The 20,601-nt window shown below is 37.2% G+C and overlaps 1 protein-coding gene across 2 annotated transcripts in view; it reads left to right on the top strand.

Moving 5' to 3' along the window:
- LOC100869438 (EGF like, fibronectin type III and laminin G domains protein pikachurin) overlaps positions 1–20,601 on the top strand; it is a 178,255-nt gene that overhangs the window by 28,407 nt on the left and 129,247 nt on the right. For both annotated transcript variants that reach the window (XM_012490752.3, XM_003696280.4), the window contains exon 3: positions 18,246–18,362. In XM_012490752.3, coding sequence (XP_012346206.1) covers positions 18,246–18,362 — 117 coding nt within the window. The remainder of the gene's footprint in view (positions 1–18,245; positions 18,363–20,601) is intronic.

Raw genomic sequence — 20,601 nt, forward strand, 5'->3', positions numbered from 1 at the left:
TAAAATTTGCTATCTAACGTTTCTTCGTTTTACGAGATTAAAACATCTTAACATTCCTCCACGTGTCTTTTAACTTTTAAATAAGATTAGAAAACTCGAATAACTCGTTTCTTTATTCGTCTAGAATTTTTCCCAACCAAGATATCTTCGCCAACACGTTAACCAACGTGTTTCAACCGAAAAGAAATTATACGATTAAAAGATTGAAGTTAAAATTAACAAAGAAAAATATATTAATTGATAGATAATTCATTTTTATAATCCTCTTTAACGCCTACTTCTCCGCAGTGAATTACATTATTTTTCCATTCGAGATGTATGCACTTGACACCAAGTTTGCGCGTTATACAAAAGTGAGACAAATTCCGAGACGACCTCTCTCTCGAGGTTTTCAATTCTCGACGTGGAAACTTTTGCTCGGCCAGTATCTTCTCCTCCAAAGGATGATCGTATCTTCTTCTTCTTCTTTTTTTCCCCCCCCCCCTCCCTCTTCCCGTCGTAAAGAATTCTGACGAGAGGAAAGTTTTGGATTCGCGCGAGTTCGAAATTTTTCAAACATCGGTAAACTTCTCTCAACGAGGGCAGAGAGAGAGAATACGCGCGAACCTGAAATATCCACGAGTGAAAGACCGCATTGTTCTCGTGTTACGGGGAAACAAATTTCTCGGTTTTCCTCCCTCCCCTCCCTCCCTGTTGTACGATGCGTTTTTTTTCTTTTTTTTTTTTTTTCTTTTTATTCCCCCTCCCCATTTTTCTCTACTATTTCGCGGTATTTTTGACATTTCGCTCCGCTGTCCACTGCGAAATATACAATCTGCGAAAAAAAAAAATAACTGGATTCATTTTTCTTTCTTTCTTTCTTTTTTCTTTTTCAGTTTAAAGTTGTTTAATTGTCATCTCTCACTTGTTACTCTCCTTTTTTCTTTTTTTTTGAAGATTATGCTTATAGAAATATACCGATACAACGAGCAGGATACTACAATAAATACTATTTTTTTTTTTTTTTATTTTTAACAATAGGTTTTTAAAAAAGCGTGATATTTATTCGAACACATTCTTTTTTTACATCTTTCGTCGTTCACGATTTGTATTGAATTTAATAGGAGAGAGGGGCGATTTTTTTTTTTTAAATTAATCTAGCAAACAATTGTAATTTCAATCCGTGAGATAAAATCTTTCACGCTTTATTTTCCATTCTATTATTTCTTATTCTATTCGGAGGAGAAATTTACAATTTTATTACAAATAAAATTCTTTTCACAAACGGAGCATGTAGATCGTTGTATCCTTTTCTTTTTATAGACGAAAGTTCGTCGATCATTGTTACCTCGGATTACATTGCTTTGCATTCTAATCTTATTCGTAAATCGGCTTCGAATCGGATCTCGATAATTCGAGTCGCGTGCACCAAGTACGTGGTAATGAGATACGATTTCGCGCACCCAATTCCATCGACGATTAATCGACGATATTCCTCGATCCAAGTACAACTTGTGACCGGGTATCAAGATTGACGCGTCAATTTATCCGTGATACACGCGCGTGAATGCCAAAACAATTATCCTCGATGGAGTACAGGGAGCACGCGACGAAATTAAACAGTTTAATCTTTACGAGTTGGGAATCCCCCATCGTGACCGTGAGCACATAGTTCGTCACACATTTCGAGCTATCGTCGAAAATAATAATTGCGTTATTAATAGTAGGAAATGGTTGAAATACTCGTTTATTTTTTTTTTTTTGTTCGATCGAATAAATTTTTCGTCCGGTTTTTCCCCCAAAATTCTTTTCAATCATCGCTCGACTTTCAACGTTTATTCATTCGCCTGTCTGACTAGAATTATTTTTCTATCCTTTTTTTGATAGGATAAACAACAACAATTTTACAATTTACGTTTCAAGCAGTGTTTTCCTTATTATGATTATCCTCGAATATAAATTAATAATGTATTTATAATCTTATGAATTTAAATAATTTAAAAACTTGTTTACAAAATATCAAGTAATGTAACAGGAAGTTAAATAAAACGGACGACTTAAATAAAAGAAGTTTGATAATTTACAAGAAATAGAAATAGAAATATCCTTAACTCTCCGTCCAAAATCTATCGTTATTTTTCGATTCGAAATCGGCACAAAGTGTGCGAAGAACGAATCAGAAACGATCGACGAAATCGTAATATGCGATCGTAATATCGCCTCGTCGCTGTGGCCATTTTCCACGAGGGAGAGGAACTAGGGCGTGACATTGGCTGTGTCGATTTTACCACGAACGCCAATATTCGAGCCCTTTCGGCAATTAACGCGCCGTTAATGTGACTTGTTGCGACGATAAATCATTCCTCTTGGATAATTTCAACCCTCCAGTGACGGGTCACAGAGAAATCCCTGGTAAAAAAAAAAAAAAAAAAAAAAAAAACAATATTGGAGGAATGACTTTATGATAATTGGGGTGGAAGTGGAATTTTGAACAGGGATATGCACTCGCCTATTGAAATGTATTTCGCGGGAAATGAGTTCTTTTTTTTAAATTCGAGGAGTTTCGAAGTAGCTTTTCGAAGTCGTGGGTTGGAGTTAAAAGCTGGAATTGAAGTTTTCGTTGTGGGAGTGGAGTAAAGATAGCGAAAGAGAATTTTGGAATCTTTGTATAATTGGAAGTAGAATTATGCGAATTGCTTCTCGAATTATGTTAAAATTGTATTTCATCGCGAACAGAGATGGGATATTTTTGTTTTAAGACAGTTTTTTAATTGGAACTGTTTTAATGGAGATATATGTTTTTTTTTTGGTTATGAAAGTACGTGTTTTTGTATTTTATTTTTTTTTATGATGTAGCGGAAACAGTTAAAAAAAAAAAAAAATCATTACGTATTAAGGATACTGGAGGATTTTTAATTGGGATAGTTGGTCCAAAGGAATGAACAGGATAGCATGGGCAAATGATAATTGAAATTACGACGAGTTTTGTTGAAATTAACTTTAGAAGATAGAATACTTTTTCTTGTTCGTTAAGAATAACGGTTTCCAACCATTTTGCATCGTGACCTCTTTCGTAATAGCCAAGTAACATGTAAATACCTTTTCAATGAATCTTTTCACGAGAGCTACTTTCAATTAAGAATAATCACTGGGTCGCGACCCAGAAAGAGGGTAAAACGTATCATTTCACAATGGAAATTTGGAAGACAGGTATACAACAACGATGGGATAACGTAAGTTAAATTCATAATTGAGAATCAGTGGGAACGATCCTGATACAGGAGATTGTATGTATTGCATGCATATTTGAAATGGCAACGAAAGATTTTGCTATACGTGTTACGTGTGCAGTTCAGATTCGAAATTGAGATTACCGTGTGGTGGGAATAATACAGATTCTGGAACGTGGCAGGAACGATAACGTGTTTGGAAGTATTTGAAATATTCGAGTTTGCCGGATGTGGAACAAGAACATGCTAACATGTTTGTTTAATAATATATTATGCGGTGCAAAATTGAAAAGGATGGTATTAAGTAAAATGGACTGGTTCTACTTGTGAAGGATTTCGAAAGTATCTTCTTCCGATTAAATATGCAATGGGGAGATAAGTATGTAATCTTTGTATATCGATATTTCCTTCCTTGCTCGAATGGTGATATTTTTTTTAAAATTTATTTGTTTAAAACAACACATTGAATTTTGTTGTTTGTTCGAGCGTTTGTTTGCTCGTTCGACACAGAAGAATTTTCCAGCAAGCAAGGAAGAAAAAAAAACTTTTGTCTCTTTCAACTTGTCGTTTAACAATTACGATTGCAAAATATAAAGGGATGAAAATTCCGGGACAATTATCATCTCGAACGGTAACAACATTTCGTTCGAAATTTAATTGGCTTATCCTTTCTTTCTTTCTTTCTTTCTTTCTTTCCTTCTCTTTTTCTTCCTCGAATTCGTCTATGATGGAATAACCAAGATATAACGCGATTATTCTTCTTATTTAAAATTTTAAACCCGATTATCCTACCCTTTCAACTCTTAGATCGATACTCGGTCAAAGACTTTTTTCCCCTTCTCTTTTTCTTTAGAATTTTGTCAAGCATGCCGAAGCATACAAACGATCACTCATTCAATCCACTTTCGAAAAATCTCTTCAGATTTTTATTAATAATTTCGCTCGAGCACTTAGGAGAATTGGAGAGAGAAATTGTGGCTCTCGATTCATCACTCCGGTCTAATTGGGTCTAAAATGTTATTTCTTTATCACCATTGACATCTTTGTTCTGCAGACGTGTCTCAGATTGATTCTGATAATATTCCTTATTAAATTTCAATGTTTCGTGAAATAATTATTATTTCGCAAATAATAAATAATAGCTCGTCTTTTATTTTAAGTTTTAAAAATAGAATATTTTTTTTATTCTTTTTGGGAAGAGCTTTATTTAGAAAATCTTCCATTCCATTTGCACTGAAGTACTTTACTTGAAACTGAAGTTTATCACGATATATATATATATTCCAAATAAATTATTTCGTCAAAAGTAATTGTAAAAATATTTTCCATCCAACTTTGCTGGCCTCCTTGATGATATTTCCAAACGTTATCACGATAATCACGAAAAAAACACAATTGGCAAGAACAGAAAAGGCAACTTTTTATTCAATTTGAAAGAAAAATGTGGTGGTAAGGGAGAAGGAAACAGCGAGAGAAATCCTTTTCAGTCGTCTTATCCGACGTATTAATAAATCCCTTCTCGACGAAATTAGCTTATCCTCTTATCAAATAATTATCGCATGGGCAAACAACCAGAGATGTTTGTTCTTCCCCTCACAAAGCAGAGGCATTGCAATTTCACGAGATGGATCGATATCCTGGTAAGGAATCTCTCCTTTTCTCTTTTTTTCAAATTGTTATAAATTCACTTTTCTCCTCCCCCTCTCTTATCGATGGCAACAAACACGTTTTAATGATCCCTCATTAAATTCACGAATCCATCGATGATTCACAGTGTGGACACGGGTTAAACAAAAGCCCCATTCGTGAAAGTATTTACCCGAAAATATACCCGAATTGTCCACGATGATTATCGATATTCAAAATTTACGTACGTAAAAGTATATTTTTATATCGATTAATAATCGAGGAAGCAAACATTTGCTTTTGCCGCGTCTGTACTCTAACGAGTCGGAGGATTATTTGGAAAATAAGTGATAATTGGACAACGCACGATAACAAAATGGATAATGATAATTAATATAACCGTTCACACGACGAGAGGCAGAATTTTAATAGGGAAATTGTGATCAGTGATAATTTAACACGCCTATATTTCTCTCTACTTCCAATAATTTAATTCTGTGGTTCGAAGAAAGCAATAACCATTTAAAACTTAGATATGATTGTTCTGGTTAAAAACAGAAACCAGAAACTTTTCTTCTTCCAAGACGATAAAAATCTGCCTCGAACGAGAACACATTTTCGTTAATTAAAAACTATTCTATCTTTCAACTCAACCAAACCGACCAAAAATTCTTAATTCCCCTCCGTCTAATTTCCCTTAGCAAAGTCACGATAATTTCACAGGAATAACGAGCTCACTGTTGTTCCACGATCAAAAACTTAATTCTTCTCCAATTTCCCTACGACTACCAGCCCTGTCGCAATAATTTCACACAATTCACCGGCAGCCTGCCCCGCTCCACCACAATTCCGGTCCTCCACGCGATTCCTCCACGGTTCGCCGGCCATCAGATTCGCTTCGTCGGCGATTTCTCTCCCTCCTCCCCCTCCCTGTAATTAAAATAAACGGTTAATTAGCCGTTGGAAACGTCTCGTGCATGCGCCATCTGGATCCTCACCAGACGAGGCTGCAGACTTTTCAGGCAGGGGTTCGACACCCACTGGTTGGTCGAACGGTCAAAAGAGCGAAGGCCATTTTGTGCTCGCGCACGTGTCCCTGTTTTGTGTCGAACCTCGCACTTGTTGAACCTCTCGTTAACCCGAGATTCAATACTGGCGTCGAATCGATCCTCTCCCTCGCTCTCGAACACACGTTTCGAAAAATGAGTCGGATATTGGATTTTAGAATTTCGATCGTTCGTTCGTCGATCGTATGACGTATAATTCTCTTGATCATAGAAGAATCTCGTTCACTCCGTTACTTGTTGCCTGCACGATATTTGAAGATGGATAAAATCGATCGTAAAAAAAAAAAAAATGCTTCGTTCGGCAAAATTTGAGGAGAAAGATGGATCGGTGTTTCGAATGGAATAATTTCTCTGCTCGAGATGTTCCTTCCTTCCTTCCTTCCTTCGCTCGTTACTCATCGAGAGCATGGCTTTTCACCCGACACGAGCGGCTTATCCGTTTCCCGTTCAACAGCTGGCGCTCGTTCGATCGAGGGGGATCATTCGGCCGATTCATCCGCGCGGGTGAATTTTTCACGATTCGTGTCGCGGAGGCAAATTTGCGCACGCACGTGCGTGTCGCACATGCGGGATACGCGGCTCGGATGAGGATCGATCGGGAACAACGACGATATCGCGGAGACGGTGGAGAATAAGGGAAAATCAGTTGTCGAATTAAACGATTCTTGTCTAACTTTCGATCGGGGGATGAGTTTGTTATACGAAGCAAAGGGAACAAGGTGATTTTGCGTGTTTATTTATTTTAGATCTCCGGGATAATGGATCAATAAGAATTGAATTTATGACATTTATGATTGTTACTGGACATGCATTTTTAATAATTTTTTTTATAGTTATATTTTGGAAATTGGTTAATTCCATTGATATGTTGGGATACGGCTTTTCCACGAATAAATAAATTACTAGATTTTGATCATTACCTCCATCATTATTATTAAGAAATTTATTTTATTCAAGATCAAAAGAGGATGATGATATATTCGCATTTATATCTGTTTATTTATATCGTTCTTCAGTCATTAATAGGTTTTGCAATTTTTTTCTCTTCATATATCGGGAATTTCATCAATTATATAGGTTAAATTTAATAGTAATTATTATATTAATATAAATGTTAAGACGATGAGGAACGTTAGTGTAATTTCATATGGAACGCAGATTCGATTAAAAATAATTTTATAGATTGTAGAGACATTCGATCAGAAACGTTGAACGAAAATATTCCTTCTTATTTATCAACAATCGAATCTTTTATTAAATTGGAAAATAATCTCATAGAAATACTTGCAAACAATTCGATGATCTCCACTGATAAACTATCTGAACGAGAAATCGATAGAGCGAAATTTTTATGTATTATATTAAGTTTCGTGATTTTCTCATAGGTATCGACGTTGCTCGTCACCAAATTTCAATAACAGGCGGTCCAACAATAGAGAAGAGAAAAATTTTTTCAAACATCGACGATGATATTAGTCGATGCAACTTCGTGACTAATTTGTCTATCTGTCAATGAACTTTTGCAATCGAATTTGATACTTTTTTTGCATCGACTATTGATCGTATATTTGACAGTATCTTTGTTTAAAAAAAAAATTGCCAATTATAAATCGTCGTGACGTAAATTTTCCACAAAAAAAAAAAAATAATCGATCAATTATACTTCATTTACCAAAAATTACAATCGATCAATTTATCATCCGAGTATTATAAAAATTAAAAACTTTTGCATCTTCGTCATATCAATTATAAATTACACTCATAATATAAAATTCATAATTCCATTTATATAATCTCGTTTAAAAAAAATCGATATTTTGCCAATTCGTTATTCCAGTGACGTATATGTTTAACATTAAAAAAAAAAAAAAAAAAATAATGGAATCGTTAAAAGATTAAAGAATGACTTCATCCCAATTTTATAAATTTTACAAATCGAATTACCTCGGACACCGTGAGAATATTTCAATTTTAGGAACGACGAGTTCTAAAATAAAAAGTTGGAAGCCAGACTCGTTTCCGATGATCCATTCGGAATACAAAAGTGGTTCTCGTTTGCACGAATTCGCGGAACAAATCCTCGTGGTGGATCCGGTTAATCGCCGCACGCCTTCCGAGATCCGGGATTAACGATCTGAGGTTCTAAAACAAACATCGCGCCTCGTGACTGTGCCAGCGGTTCACGTATATGACGATTGAACCCGTGTCTGGACTTGCAACCCTCTCCACCACGATTTTCCTCCGTTTATCGCGGCCGATCATCCATCCGAAATAAGACCCCGTTTTATTTATTACGGATCGGTATAATCCGCCATTCCTTCTTGAATTCCTTCTCGAATAAAAGAAATCGAAATTTTCTTGCATATCTTTGATTTGATTTTCACGAGGACTCGATATTATTTCTTATTCAAATTTGTTTAATTTATATCAGATTTATGGAGCAAGTTAGAAAAATTCGAATCTCGGTTGTAACATCTCGTTTATGATTCTATAGTATATATATAGGGCCGAATTTCAACGCACGAATGTGATGCAAATTGTGATAATACAAACATCAAAACGTGGTTGAGGCAGTAATTTAGATTTTCACTCGTATGTAATGAAATTATCAATAATAATTCTATGGCGCGTCGTTAATGAGATCAGTACGATATTGAACACGTGATTTCTTTGCAAATTACGTACAATTATTTATAATAATTTTAATATTATATCTAATTAACGAACAAGATAACGCGTAACCACATCTCTGCGCAAGGTATTTCAATTGTTTCCGAATTTTTAAAATTTGTAATCGATATTTCGTACGAAATAACGTTCGCTAAATCCATTATTTGACAATATTTTACTAAATATTCAACTACTTTCCAGCCAAAAAGAATATCACAATTCCCACACACGCGCACACACGTATATATCGATTACAAATTTAAGAAATTCCAGACGTCAGAATTCGCGAAGCCTTGTTCCAGCTCCCTCCCAAATCTCTTTCAATTCTCAAATAAACGCGGCCGAATAAGCAAAGTTTATTCACGCATCGGTATCCCGCGTACTTACAACTCTGAACGCATTCGAGGGATCGGGGAATGGGGATTATAAAAAGCTCACAGATCTAAATCCCGAAATTTTGCGCTTCCGTCGCGTAAGCTGATTACTACCACCACTACTACCGGACGGAAGCCGAAATTTCCAGCTTCGGTGTTTAACCACCGATCGATATTCCCCGTTTCCGATACAGCTGTCGACCGTTCCCATCGAAGAAAAAAAGGAGACCGAATCCAATCTTTCTCTCCCTTTCTTCTCCTGGAAACAAAAATTAGGGGAGGGGGAGGGAGAGGAGGAGGAAGGGGAGAAGAGAGAAGAATTAATAAAAAAAGAAACCGATTCTAACTTCGAATCGACGACGATGTCCATCGTCGGAACGGGACAGAATTCTCGTGAATTTCGCCCGATTTCGAAATCGGGCGATATACTGGTCGTTCGAGTGGAGTAGACGACGTGTCCGAGAGTAGCCCGTTGCTATAGAAACCTACGCCCCCCTCTGGTTGTGGCGGTGGCCTCTGTCAGAGGTTCTCAAAACGCTGTGGTGTATGGAAACGTGTAGTACGCGCGGGGGTGAAATATCTGACGTGGCGAAAAAATGCGGAAACGCGATGAAAGGGAGCGGAAGAATGCTTGGCCCTAAAAGGGTGCGGGTAATGGAAGGGTGTAGCTTTGTAGTTGTGTCCTCTCGAGGAGGGAGGGGTGTACTTGATCCTGGACCTTTTCTTGGATCGAAGGATTGATCGTTGACGTTTGGAATCGTGTTTCCTAGTAACTTAGTTTTTTTGGTAATATCACTCGAGCAGATTTGACGAGAGAGATGAGAAAGAGGAATAATTGATAAAGAGAGGAGAAAGAGGGACGAAGATAGAGCAGTTTCGATGTGATAAAATTAAATTGCTCTCAGGTTTTTCGCGCAACGATCTTTTGCATTTTCGTTTCAGTCTCCTTCGGAAGATTCAATTCCTCTTCGTTGGAATAGTTTAAAGATAAGGGATGAGATGTACTGACGCGGAGGAACGTAGGATGGTAACGCTTTAGCGTGGAGGCCGTTGAACTTTGGAATGTACATAATCTCCTGTGCTCGAGCCATATCTCGATAAATCAGATTTTCTACGTTTGTTTTTATTACTATTATTGGATTCTCGTTGATCTGCGAAATATGTTCGGCATAGTCGTTTTATGGCGCGATGAAATAATTTAACAATGTTTCGAAGGGACGATAATATCACAATTTCGAAGCTAAAGTGTTTGTGAGTTTTTCAATTCCGAAGCAACAATGAATAAACAGCAATACCTTTGTTGCAACATGTATAAGAAAAAAGAACGAAATAAATCCTTGATTCAAAGAGAGAAAAAGAATGTGAAAGAAATTAAAAAAATTATTTTCATTCCAATATCATCTCCTCAACCGATCAACGAGCATCCAATACGAACCCGTAATTTTTCTATTTATAATCCGATATCGCCGAGAATCAAACGCCCCTCCCTATCGAACCTCTCCAAGAAAATACCAAGAAATATCGAATGCGAGGGCACGTACGCCGCGTTCCTTCCACCAGGCATCGCGAAGAACTGGGACAAACTAGTCAAATATCCGGCGGAAGCGGCGCGGTAGACATTTCCTCGAGCACGATGCCCCTTCATCACCGTGCATTTCCCTCCAACCGATGAAATTCCTCGAATCTCGGCACCGATCGATTTTCTTCCCCATAAAATTCCATTCGAAACCGAGCTCCCCTCCAAATCTGTCAATGGACCCACCATCATCCCCTCCCCCCTTCGAAAATTCGCCGATCATTTCGCGGTGGATAAAAGATTCGCCGAACGGAACGATCGAAGTTTCCCTCCGCCGATTTTCACGAGAAACCATTGCCGGCCAATCTAAATGGAATGGAGTAACCGGGGACGGATCGTGGACTTATTGTTAGAGTGGCTTTCGACCCCGAGGCAACTTCGTGTACCGCGATAAACCCCGGAGATGGAAATCGGAACCCGTATTTACGGATGCGATCCGGAATTTGTTCCCTCGTAAAGAGGCAGATCGGCTTTCCTCTCTACACGTCCACCATGTTTGTTTGTTGTATCTTCCCCTCCTCTCTTCATGCTTGTACTCCTTCAGTTTATATTTCTTCCGCTCCTTTCATCCCTGTTGTGCGTGAGAGATTCTTCCCGATTAGAAGTGTAATCGCGAAACGATTTTGCATCGATATTCATCCCCGATTGGATTTTACATTTTAAAGGAATTTGGAGAGGGAGTGAAAATTGTGTAAATTGATTATCGTGAATTGATTAACTTGATCCAAAAAGTGTACGATGTACTTTTAAAATTTCAATTATTAAATATCAAGAAATAACTTTATTTATCCATGTATGAAAATCTGTTTAGCCTTTAATGGTTATTTATGCTTTTTTAAAGAGCCACGAAAATACTTTTCTCTCCCCTCGTTCGATTCCTCTTCGATTTTCGTGTTTCGCTGCCACTTTTGCTTTTTCACATTTTTCAGTTTCAGCGAAACTGGTCGTTGAGCGTGAAAATTATGGGGAATATAAATTTCACGGAACATGTCGTCGGCTGTTCGATTCTTTTCGATGCGCATTGGGATTGATTCGTCATGATGTCAACCCATTCGAAAGATTGAAAGTTTCTTCCCTCTTCGCGATTATTTTTCCTACTCCGATTTGATTATTTCTGTCGAATCGAGAATTTTGAAATTGATTTTCCTATCTGATCGATAATTCTCTTTCCATCCTTTCGATCAAATCAAATCATTATTATGGACGGTTTATTAGTATTTCTTGAACATAAAGCAACAATTTTTTTTATGAACGAAATGGAAAAAAATATTGTCATCATTGGAAAGTAAATCGAATCTGAAAGTTTAATATTACCATTTATCCGTTATCCGTGAATAATCTATAAAGTAATAGTGAAAAATAGTTTCTTACCTTAAAATAAACCTTAAAATACTTATAATTTTATATGGAAGCAAAAGGATCCTCCAAATATATTTTTATTCGAACGACAGAAGTTTGCATTGATGTAGATCGAAGGCTACTAATCTCTTCGATGATGCATCATCATTATCGCTAAAACGTCGTCTAATAAAGATGTATGCGCATTCTTGTTGCCGAGCCTATTAATCAGATTCCTGCGCAGAACGTCTCATTACGAGTTAGGCGACACAACTGGAGCAGCTTTGGGCGCGTTTACACGCGTGTCACTAGGCTAATGTGGGTTAATCAACACATCCATTGCACCTCTTGCCACGCTTGCCCCTCTCTCTCTCTCTCTCTATCCTTTAAACTCGACTGACTCGTAAACTCTTGGACTAATAAAAATATTAAGTGAGAATAAAAACTGTACCGTAGACTCTTTGTATAATGAAAAAAATCTTCTCTTTATTTCTACCTTAAAGCTTTTGAAATTAGCCTCGAGATATCCCAATTTATTAGCAAGTTTCGTGGCATCGATTAAATAAAAAATTACCTTTGAATTAATCTTTAATTGAACGAAGTTGTCGGAGAAATAATTACGAATTTTTGAAACGATAGAGACGAATTTGGTATTTGCGAATTCCGGTGCTTTGAGTTCGGAGTGTAACAGGGCTCACGACTCGAGGGATGCGAACATTCGTGCAACTTTGAGATTCAATACATACGATTTCGGGCTGTTGATAGCCGATATGACCAATTTCGGTCCCGCGGGACTCGGCATAAACGACCGGGGTCTTGTCGATTGACTGACGCGACAGATGCTGGACATTGGGTACGCGATAGCAATAATTCTAAATTCATAGGATCCGATACAGACGATTCTGGATGTACAGATTGATCGAGAACGAACTTTGACAGAGAGAGAGAGAGAGAGAGAGAGAGAGAATCGATAGACTATCTCGATTACGTACAGATACAGAAATACACACGTGGAATAAATTTTTTGAGTCTCGAAAAAAATTTCACTTTCTATTGGATTAATATTATTAAACTTATATATAAAGTAAGATTAATATACGGATTATATTGAAAAACTGTCGAACGAAGAGGATTCTGCAGAGACATGTCGCTGAAGCAGATCTCGATTTAATCATTCCAGTGCAATGGACTTTAATTATTGTACGCGATCAAAAGGCTTTGAGGCCTTTCAAAGGTTTCGCCAAAGTATCGAGGAGCTTGGTTTCCAAAGATGTCTGAGGATATTACGATATCTGGGGATGCTAAGCAAACATCTCTAGGATGTTTTCAGGCGTCGGGATATTTAGGATTATTCGAGGATATCATCTCGATTTAGGACAATTTAGACAGTTTAGTATCCATAATATATACTGCACGGGAAACTTAGGAGATTTCAAGAGATATTGTCATTGAATTTCTTAAAGTCTCTGGATAAGAGTTGCCTCCGGCTAACCTCCCAGAAGCTTCCCCCTCAACCGTGAAACCTTTCCATCGAGGCCTTTGCAATCCCTGAAACCTTTCCAGTGCTTGCCCCGGAACTCTGCGCGCTATCTCACAATTTGGTATTGTAAACTCGAACATTTGAATCCTTTCTTCGATCGAGTTTCATCTTATCCCGGATTATGTACATTTTGTCAAAATTTTATCTATCTCGATATAATAGAATCTTGTAATAATTTCGTAATAGAATTTCTCGAAAGAGATTCTTTCGAAACCCTTTTTATTTCTTAATTTTTATTTCACGTACTTTTCGAGATCGCTTAATCACGAGTATGAATATCTTTTACAATTGTAGAGACTGTGAAATTCAAACGATAATAAATATCTTCGAGATACGAGTGTAAAAAGGAAAAAAGAAGACAAAGAGAAAAAAGATATGGTACGATGAAACTTCGTCTTTGTGTAACTAAATATGGTGTCTCTGAGTGCTCGTACCATTTTATAGCATCTGGGAAGAGTTGAAAGAAGTGGCACTTCTAAATCGTAGGAGCAAATTTAGTTCACGGTAATATTTTAATATAAGCGGTAGCGATGCAAAGTACAGTGCTCCGTGAGAATATAAAGAATTATTGGATTCCATTAGTTCTTTTTATTCCCGTTCCATCAGTTTCTTTTATCGTAATTTTTTCGTCGTAATTAAAAATGTTCCATTATAACCTTAATGGCTATATATTTGAGAATACGTAATCAATTAATTAATAATAATTCTAGACTTGAAATTTATATAATTGTTATTCTTCGTAAACAAGTATAAGCATAATGATAAAATATTCTTATTGCGCAAAATTATTTGTTCTTTATCGATTCCACTATTATCCAGTTTAGAATTTTTAAAAAATCTAATTGCAATAACTGTGTCGAAAACTGTGTCCTTTTCTTGCTGCGAATTTTAAAATTTAATTTCTATTTTCAAATTCCTCCTGTTATTCTTTCTATAAATTCAATCATCCATGCATTTCGATTCTTCGATTAACTAGGGTAACATTACAACTCCAACTTTCGATTTTCCTCAGATAAAAGTAAATTAGAACAATTTTGATGAAACTCATTATTCCAATTTTTCAACTACCCCCATCACGTTAATCAACGTTGATTAATCTTAAACTTTTCCCGGATATTTCGAAAATTCAATTAGAATTCAATCGGCTGAAACGAACGGTTTCGAATAAAATTCCAAATCTCTCTTTTGCTTGTTACCCTCTTCCATAAATTTAAAACCACAAAATACAACCCCATAGCGTCGACCAACGTTATAATCCTCTTCTATTATTCATTTTCGTGTTTCCTAAAAAAAAAAAAAAAACAAAAAACTGCGTTCCCCAGTTTTCCTGCAAAGACCTTCTCGAGGCGGAATGCGGGTCACGAATGCACACACGAGGGAGGGGGAGAAAGTTTCGAGGCGTTTACACGATATTTCTCACACGTGGGAATAATGGAAGCACTTGGCACGAGTGACGACGCCGCTGACGTTAATTATCCTAATGAATGAGAATCCCTCCACCTTCGTGATTACAGCGAAATTGTCCCCGCGAAGTAGAACCGGTTCACTTCCTTCGTCGACACAGTGAAATTTTCCTATGAATCTATCGAAGAACGTGTACATGATTACAACCCGTTCGTACAACAGCAGTCCATCTAATTCTTCATCAACGGCTTGTAGTTTGTAATTGAATTGCAAGTGTAAACATCGTCTCTTTAATCGATTAATTTAATAACAGCATTATATTATAAATTTAAATGTAATTTTGCAAACGTAATGATTGATTTAATTTTTACGTAAAAGATCATTCTGCCAGTTGTGGAGATATTAATTTTGTGATTTGTATATAAAGTTCATTGTGTAATTGTTATTAAGTGTATAAATATTCGTTTCTCTATTTTCAATAAGATTCGGAAGTGGGAAAATTAATTATTTACACGAGGAACACAAGGTTATAATTAACAATTTCTAATTGCATCGAAGCAACAAAATTTCGTCCAATATAAACGTTCGTAGCTGTAAGACCGCGTTTACCGCGAAACACTCTTCCTTGACAATGATCTCGTTGTTGCCATCCGGCCCAGTTTCTCCGCCTCTTTTCTGGACCTTGCCCGAATTCGAGAGGAGACGGATTCACAGAGCGGGGGGAGGTGGGTAACGGGGCGATAGGCGGGCGAGTGGAAGTGTTTGAGAACGCGGGGAGAGACAATGGGGAGAGGAGAAGAATGGCGTGACACGGAATTTAAGGGAGTAATCTCCGAAAATGTTGCCGGTGGAACGCGTAAAAGTAATCACATATTTCCTTGTCGTTTTCTTTTCTTTTTTCTCCTTTTTCGTTGGGAAAATGAGGGTACACACCAACCCCTGTGTGAAACATTCGCCTCGGTATCGTTTTTTTCTGCCTTATGGCTTTTCTCTTCCAACTCGTGACTTCTTAACGCGAGAATGCGATCCTCTTGGGTGGATTTTAATACGTGAAGAGGATTAAAAAGTGGAAACGACGCGTGGGGGGTTGCTTCTCGTGTTTTCTTTTTTGAAACAGTTTTGTGGTTAACGAGCTTCTTGATGTTGTGAATTTTTTTTTTTTTTTGTTAAAATTCACGAATTCTGTGTTTTCCTTTTCTTTTTTTCGAAAGAATGTTGAGAAGTTATTAGGTTGGAAACGATTAGGAGTCTCGAATAAAACTTGAACTAGTTTCTTCTCTTCCTTGCGTGGTGCAATTTTAATTAATTAATTATTTTATCTCTTTATCCACAAACTTTCGTTATATAGAAATTCTTCTTTGATTGAATTGTTAACACGAGATGGAGCTTGGAATTCTATTATTTGGAATATTATTTGGAAGTTTGCTGTTCGAGGCAAAAATACCAATTTTCGAAAGAACGTTTACATCCAAATCCTCGAATCTTTGCACGAATTTAATGTTAACCGAAACTGTTAATCATAAATTATTTTCACGCTCGAGTCGCAACACTTTCCATCTTCCGCATCGCGAATTTTAATTAACCGAAAATAAATCCACGACGGTTTCAGAAATATCGATCGTTTCGAACACACGTGTATACCATTTTTAATCAAGATCAATTTTAAATCATTTCCGCAACGCTCCATCAACCATGATTCGTGGAAAGTTTTGGGGTTATTTATCGTTATTTATTATGCGAGCGTAGCGAAAGACGAAAGGTGGTAAATAACGAAAGTTATTTCAATGTAGGGGCCGTAAAAACGTGAAAGGGATGCGAGTGAAAGGGGGTTGACTCCGCGCCGCAGTCGGCGAATGATCCATTTTTCTTCACTTCGCGGATTTATGGCGCATTTACGTGGCCCAGACTTTTCGAATAAATCCACCCGGACGGGGATCGTAATGGAGAACCATCGTGGACCATCCCCGATCCCGGGGAAACAATGTGAAAGCCGGGCAAAAATCTTGTAAACAGAATTTCTGAAATTTCTGATGGCTCGAATCAAATTATATAGGAAATTCGTAGAATTACCTGTGCCATTTTATCTTTAAGATCGAAGGGGGGGGGGGAACGTTGCAGGAATTTTAATCATTTAATAGTTTGAAATTTCTTTATAAAATGACAACGATCATTTCAAAAACTGATTGATATACAACCGATCTATCCGAATTACATCCTTAAAAAAAGATCATTGGACAAAGACATTGAACAACGTTCCATAAAACCGATATTACCAAATTTTGCTTACCAATCAAGGAACAAACGGCAATCAGCAATTCGAAATTACCGATCCTGAATTCAGAGGAGAGCCCTAATAATCGAGCGGTCCATCTCGAATTTATTAAATCGCGCGGTGTTTCGGAGGGGTAAGATAAATCTCGACGATCTCTTCCTCCTCGGCTATGCAAGCCATGAGTCGGAGGAGGAGAAACCGGTTCATTTACCTTTGAATTATTCCGCGTCGAAACGCTGGCTCAGCGTCGCTCCCTCTCCTCGCGCTTTAAGGATTTTCAACGATCGACGCCCACCAACACCGGAATAATTCACATCTCGACCGCGAACTTCCTGCAGGATTACAATTTCCTCGACGATCGTCGTCGATCCAACCTTCGACCTTTATTGCCCTCGCCACGGTGGCCGTCTTCTCCCCGCGCGTGTTCACGCGGATCGTGAATTCTAGACTCGTCTTAAATTCAATTCGTCGAAATAGGATTAACGTGAACTGGATATGGGGTGGACGTTACGTACGGAGTTGGGTTACATTGTTTATCGAAGCGGGAATTTTTAGTGAACTTTTATCTTTCGACCGTGCTTTTGCTAGATATTTTTCGATTTTATTTATTTTTTTTTTTTTTGTAGCGAGCGGATTGAAATTCGTTGGAATTTTAATTACCCTCTTTTTCTTTATTCAACTAATTTTTGTCACTCGCTTCTCACGTTTCATTCCTTCGCAATGGAAAATATTTCATCGTGAATTTAATGTAATTACTCAAAGATTATAATTCTCCTTCATTCAACATTCTGTAAAAAAAATAAAAGTTGAATTCATCAATTAAAAATCAATATCAAAGAAAAAATAAATTCACAATTAAAATTCCGTCAAAACTTACGAATAAGTGTTAAATAACTCGTCCCACACTTATTATCAATCTTCGGATAGAAATAATTTTGCGGTTTAATTTTCTAAGGAACGATCGCCTCATCTTTTCGAAACTTTCAATCCCGTTCGAAATAAGAAAAGGTAAAATAAATTCGATGCCCGAGAGATCTCCGCCCTTCGAAAGTGGAACGTATCGCGAGGGACCACGCGCATTATATGCATTCCTCTTTCGTTTTATCCCCCCTCCTCGTTTGTCTCGCCCCGCCCCGAATAAGCTTCTAACTTGTTGGCTTGCATTGCAGGTAGATGCGGCCACGGGTCTCCCTGCGAGCAACTCTGCTACGAGCTTCACGATGGGATGTACGAGTGCGATTGCAAGGACGGGTACATCCTTCATAAAAATGGATACAGCTGCGCCGGTGAGTTCACCTCCTTAACTCATACTTCCCCTCCGATAGACGAATCTGTTTTCTTCCCGATTCTCGTGAAATTGCTTCACCAGCAGAAAACTTGGATTTCGAAATCTGCAGAAGGTCGAGCTCCCTCTCGATTTATCAAGGATAATAGATATTTTATTTTTCTTTTTTTTTTTTTTTTTTCTTCTAGAAATATTAGTTAGAGTTAAGCAGATCGATAGTGCATTTGGAATTTGAAAGATTCTTTTCCTTTTTCATCAGATATTTAACCATTCTCTAAAGGCGAGCCAATATTTTATTTACATAGTTATTAACAGGTAATGTAATTAACTGTGATATAATTAACATAATTTAATAACAGGTAGAGCGAAACGTTTACCCTTTATCCGCGTAAATTAAAATTAACCCTCCGATAATTTCTCTCTTCTCTCGTTTAAAATCTTTAAATAAATACATTCCATCGGAAAGGAAAATCTCGAAATCTTGCACAACAAACGTGGCGATCCGGGAAAAATTCTATCATCCGAGGCGAAATCCTTCGAGCGACGCGTAATCAGCGCACGCTCGAGACTTCATATCGCGTGGAGGAAATTCGCGTCGCGACGCGAAGATGGATTTTTTCTCCCCCGTATCGAGAGTCTCTCGACTCCAGGGCGGCGGAGTAACAAAGGTCCATGAGTTTTAGGGTGGGATAAACGCGCGATGTTCGACGTTCAATTTCATCGCGAGCCTTCAGTCGTCTCGAGACGCTCGCCTCGTGTTCCACCTTTTTTCCTCCACGTTTCATCACGGGAATTCAATCTTCGACGACAAAATCAAATCGCGCTCCTCCTCAGTTTCGACCTCTCGTTGAATCCGTTGTAAACTATTCCGTGATTTTTTTTTTATATATATATATTTGTTTCGTGGAGGGGATAATTGGGGATAATTGAATTTTCGAAGCTATTATCGATTGTTAGATGCTTGTGAAAGAATTCGCGAATCCCAAGTATTTTTGCAGTATCTTTTATTTATTCCCGTCGTTATAAAAATGAATTGTTATAAAAATTTTTTGGAATTTTGAAACGAACTTTTCGCGCTGCCAACTTTTCAAAGATCTTTCACAGAGTTTGGATTCTTACGGATTTTAAAAATTTCAAATCTAATGAATTTTCTCGCGTTGCAAACTTTTATATTGTTACCCTCGTCCTTTCGTTCGAAACTTTTTATGAATTTCAGGAATTGCGAATCTAATGACGAAGTTTTCGTGTTGCGAAGTCTGTTTCTTTGTTTCAAGAAAAAAAAAAAAGGAAAGGAAGCTTGCACGATAAAATCGCGAACACAGAGGAAATATTTTTACATGTAGAGAATTATTCGTTCGAAGAGTGAACGTGTGAACACAATGAACGCGTTAAAATTGTAAAGAGATGTACGAGTGAAGAGTATCTTGCACCGTGCTATAGCTTGTTCCACGTGGACATGTTTTTCGCCGGTGCAGAAGAAATTTAATGAAACGGGTGAAACGTGGAAATATCAAATTAAAAGTCGGCTTAATTAATGTAGTTTTAAAACGAGTTCCCTCGTCGACAACCGTTGCTTCGTCATAAACGTTGTTTCCCTGTGTGTTAAAATGAACCGGTACCATCGACGCAAAAATCTCATCTGAAGAATATTCCTGATTTTCTAAAGAGTCCGGTGTTATTTTCAAATTTTCAATTCAAAACTTGCCTCATCGGTACAAAGAAATAATTATTGAATTTGTAGATCATAATGGACGTCACATTTATTAATGTGATTGGAAGAAATAAAATTAATTAGAATTTTAAGTGTTGCCTTCCCAATGATTCAAAATAGGTGAAAAACACGAAATATTCGAGTTTTAATGCTCTGATGTTGTAAAAAATACAATTCCAGTTGAAAAAAAAATTGAGATCTCGCCGCGCTCAAGGAATTTTCCATCGAAATTATTCCGTAGAAAAATTTTTAATAAAAATTTCCAAAATACATAAACTTCGTTGAAAAATAAATACCTCCACGAATACTTTTGCGATTGACTGTATACGCCTACAGACGTATCTCACGTATTCCTATTTAATGGAGAAAATTCCTGAGCGTAAAATTATTGATTCAGACACAACAATTATTCATTTTCAATTATTCGTCGATACGATTCCCGAAGAAGAGCATTTAACGTTCAAGGATAGAACTGTCTTGTTGCCAAAACCACGTAAACGTGCTTTAATAATTCATCTCGTCGTTTCTC

This window comes from Apis florea, unplaced genomic scaffold, assembly GCF_048593485.1.
Source record: "Apis florea isolate Af1SG1 unplaced genomic scaffold, ASM4859348v1 contig_2350_pilon, whole genome shotgun sequence".
Taxonomy (NCBI): domain Eukaryota; kingdom Metazoa; phylum Arthropoda; class Insecta; order Hymenoptera; family Apidae; genus Apis; species Apis florea.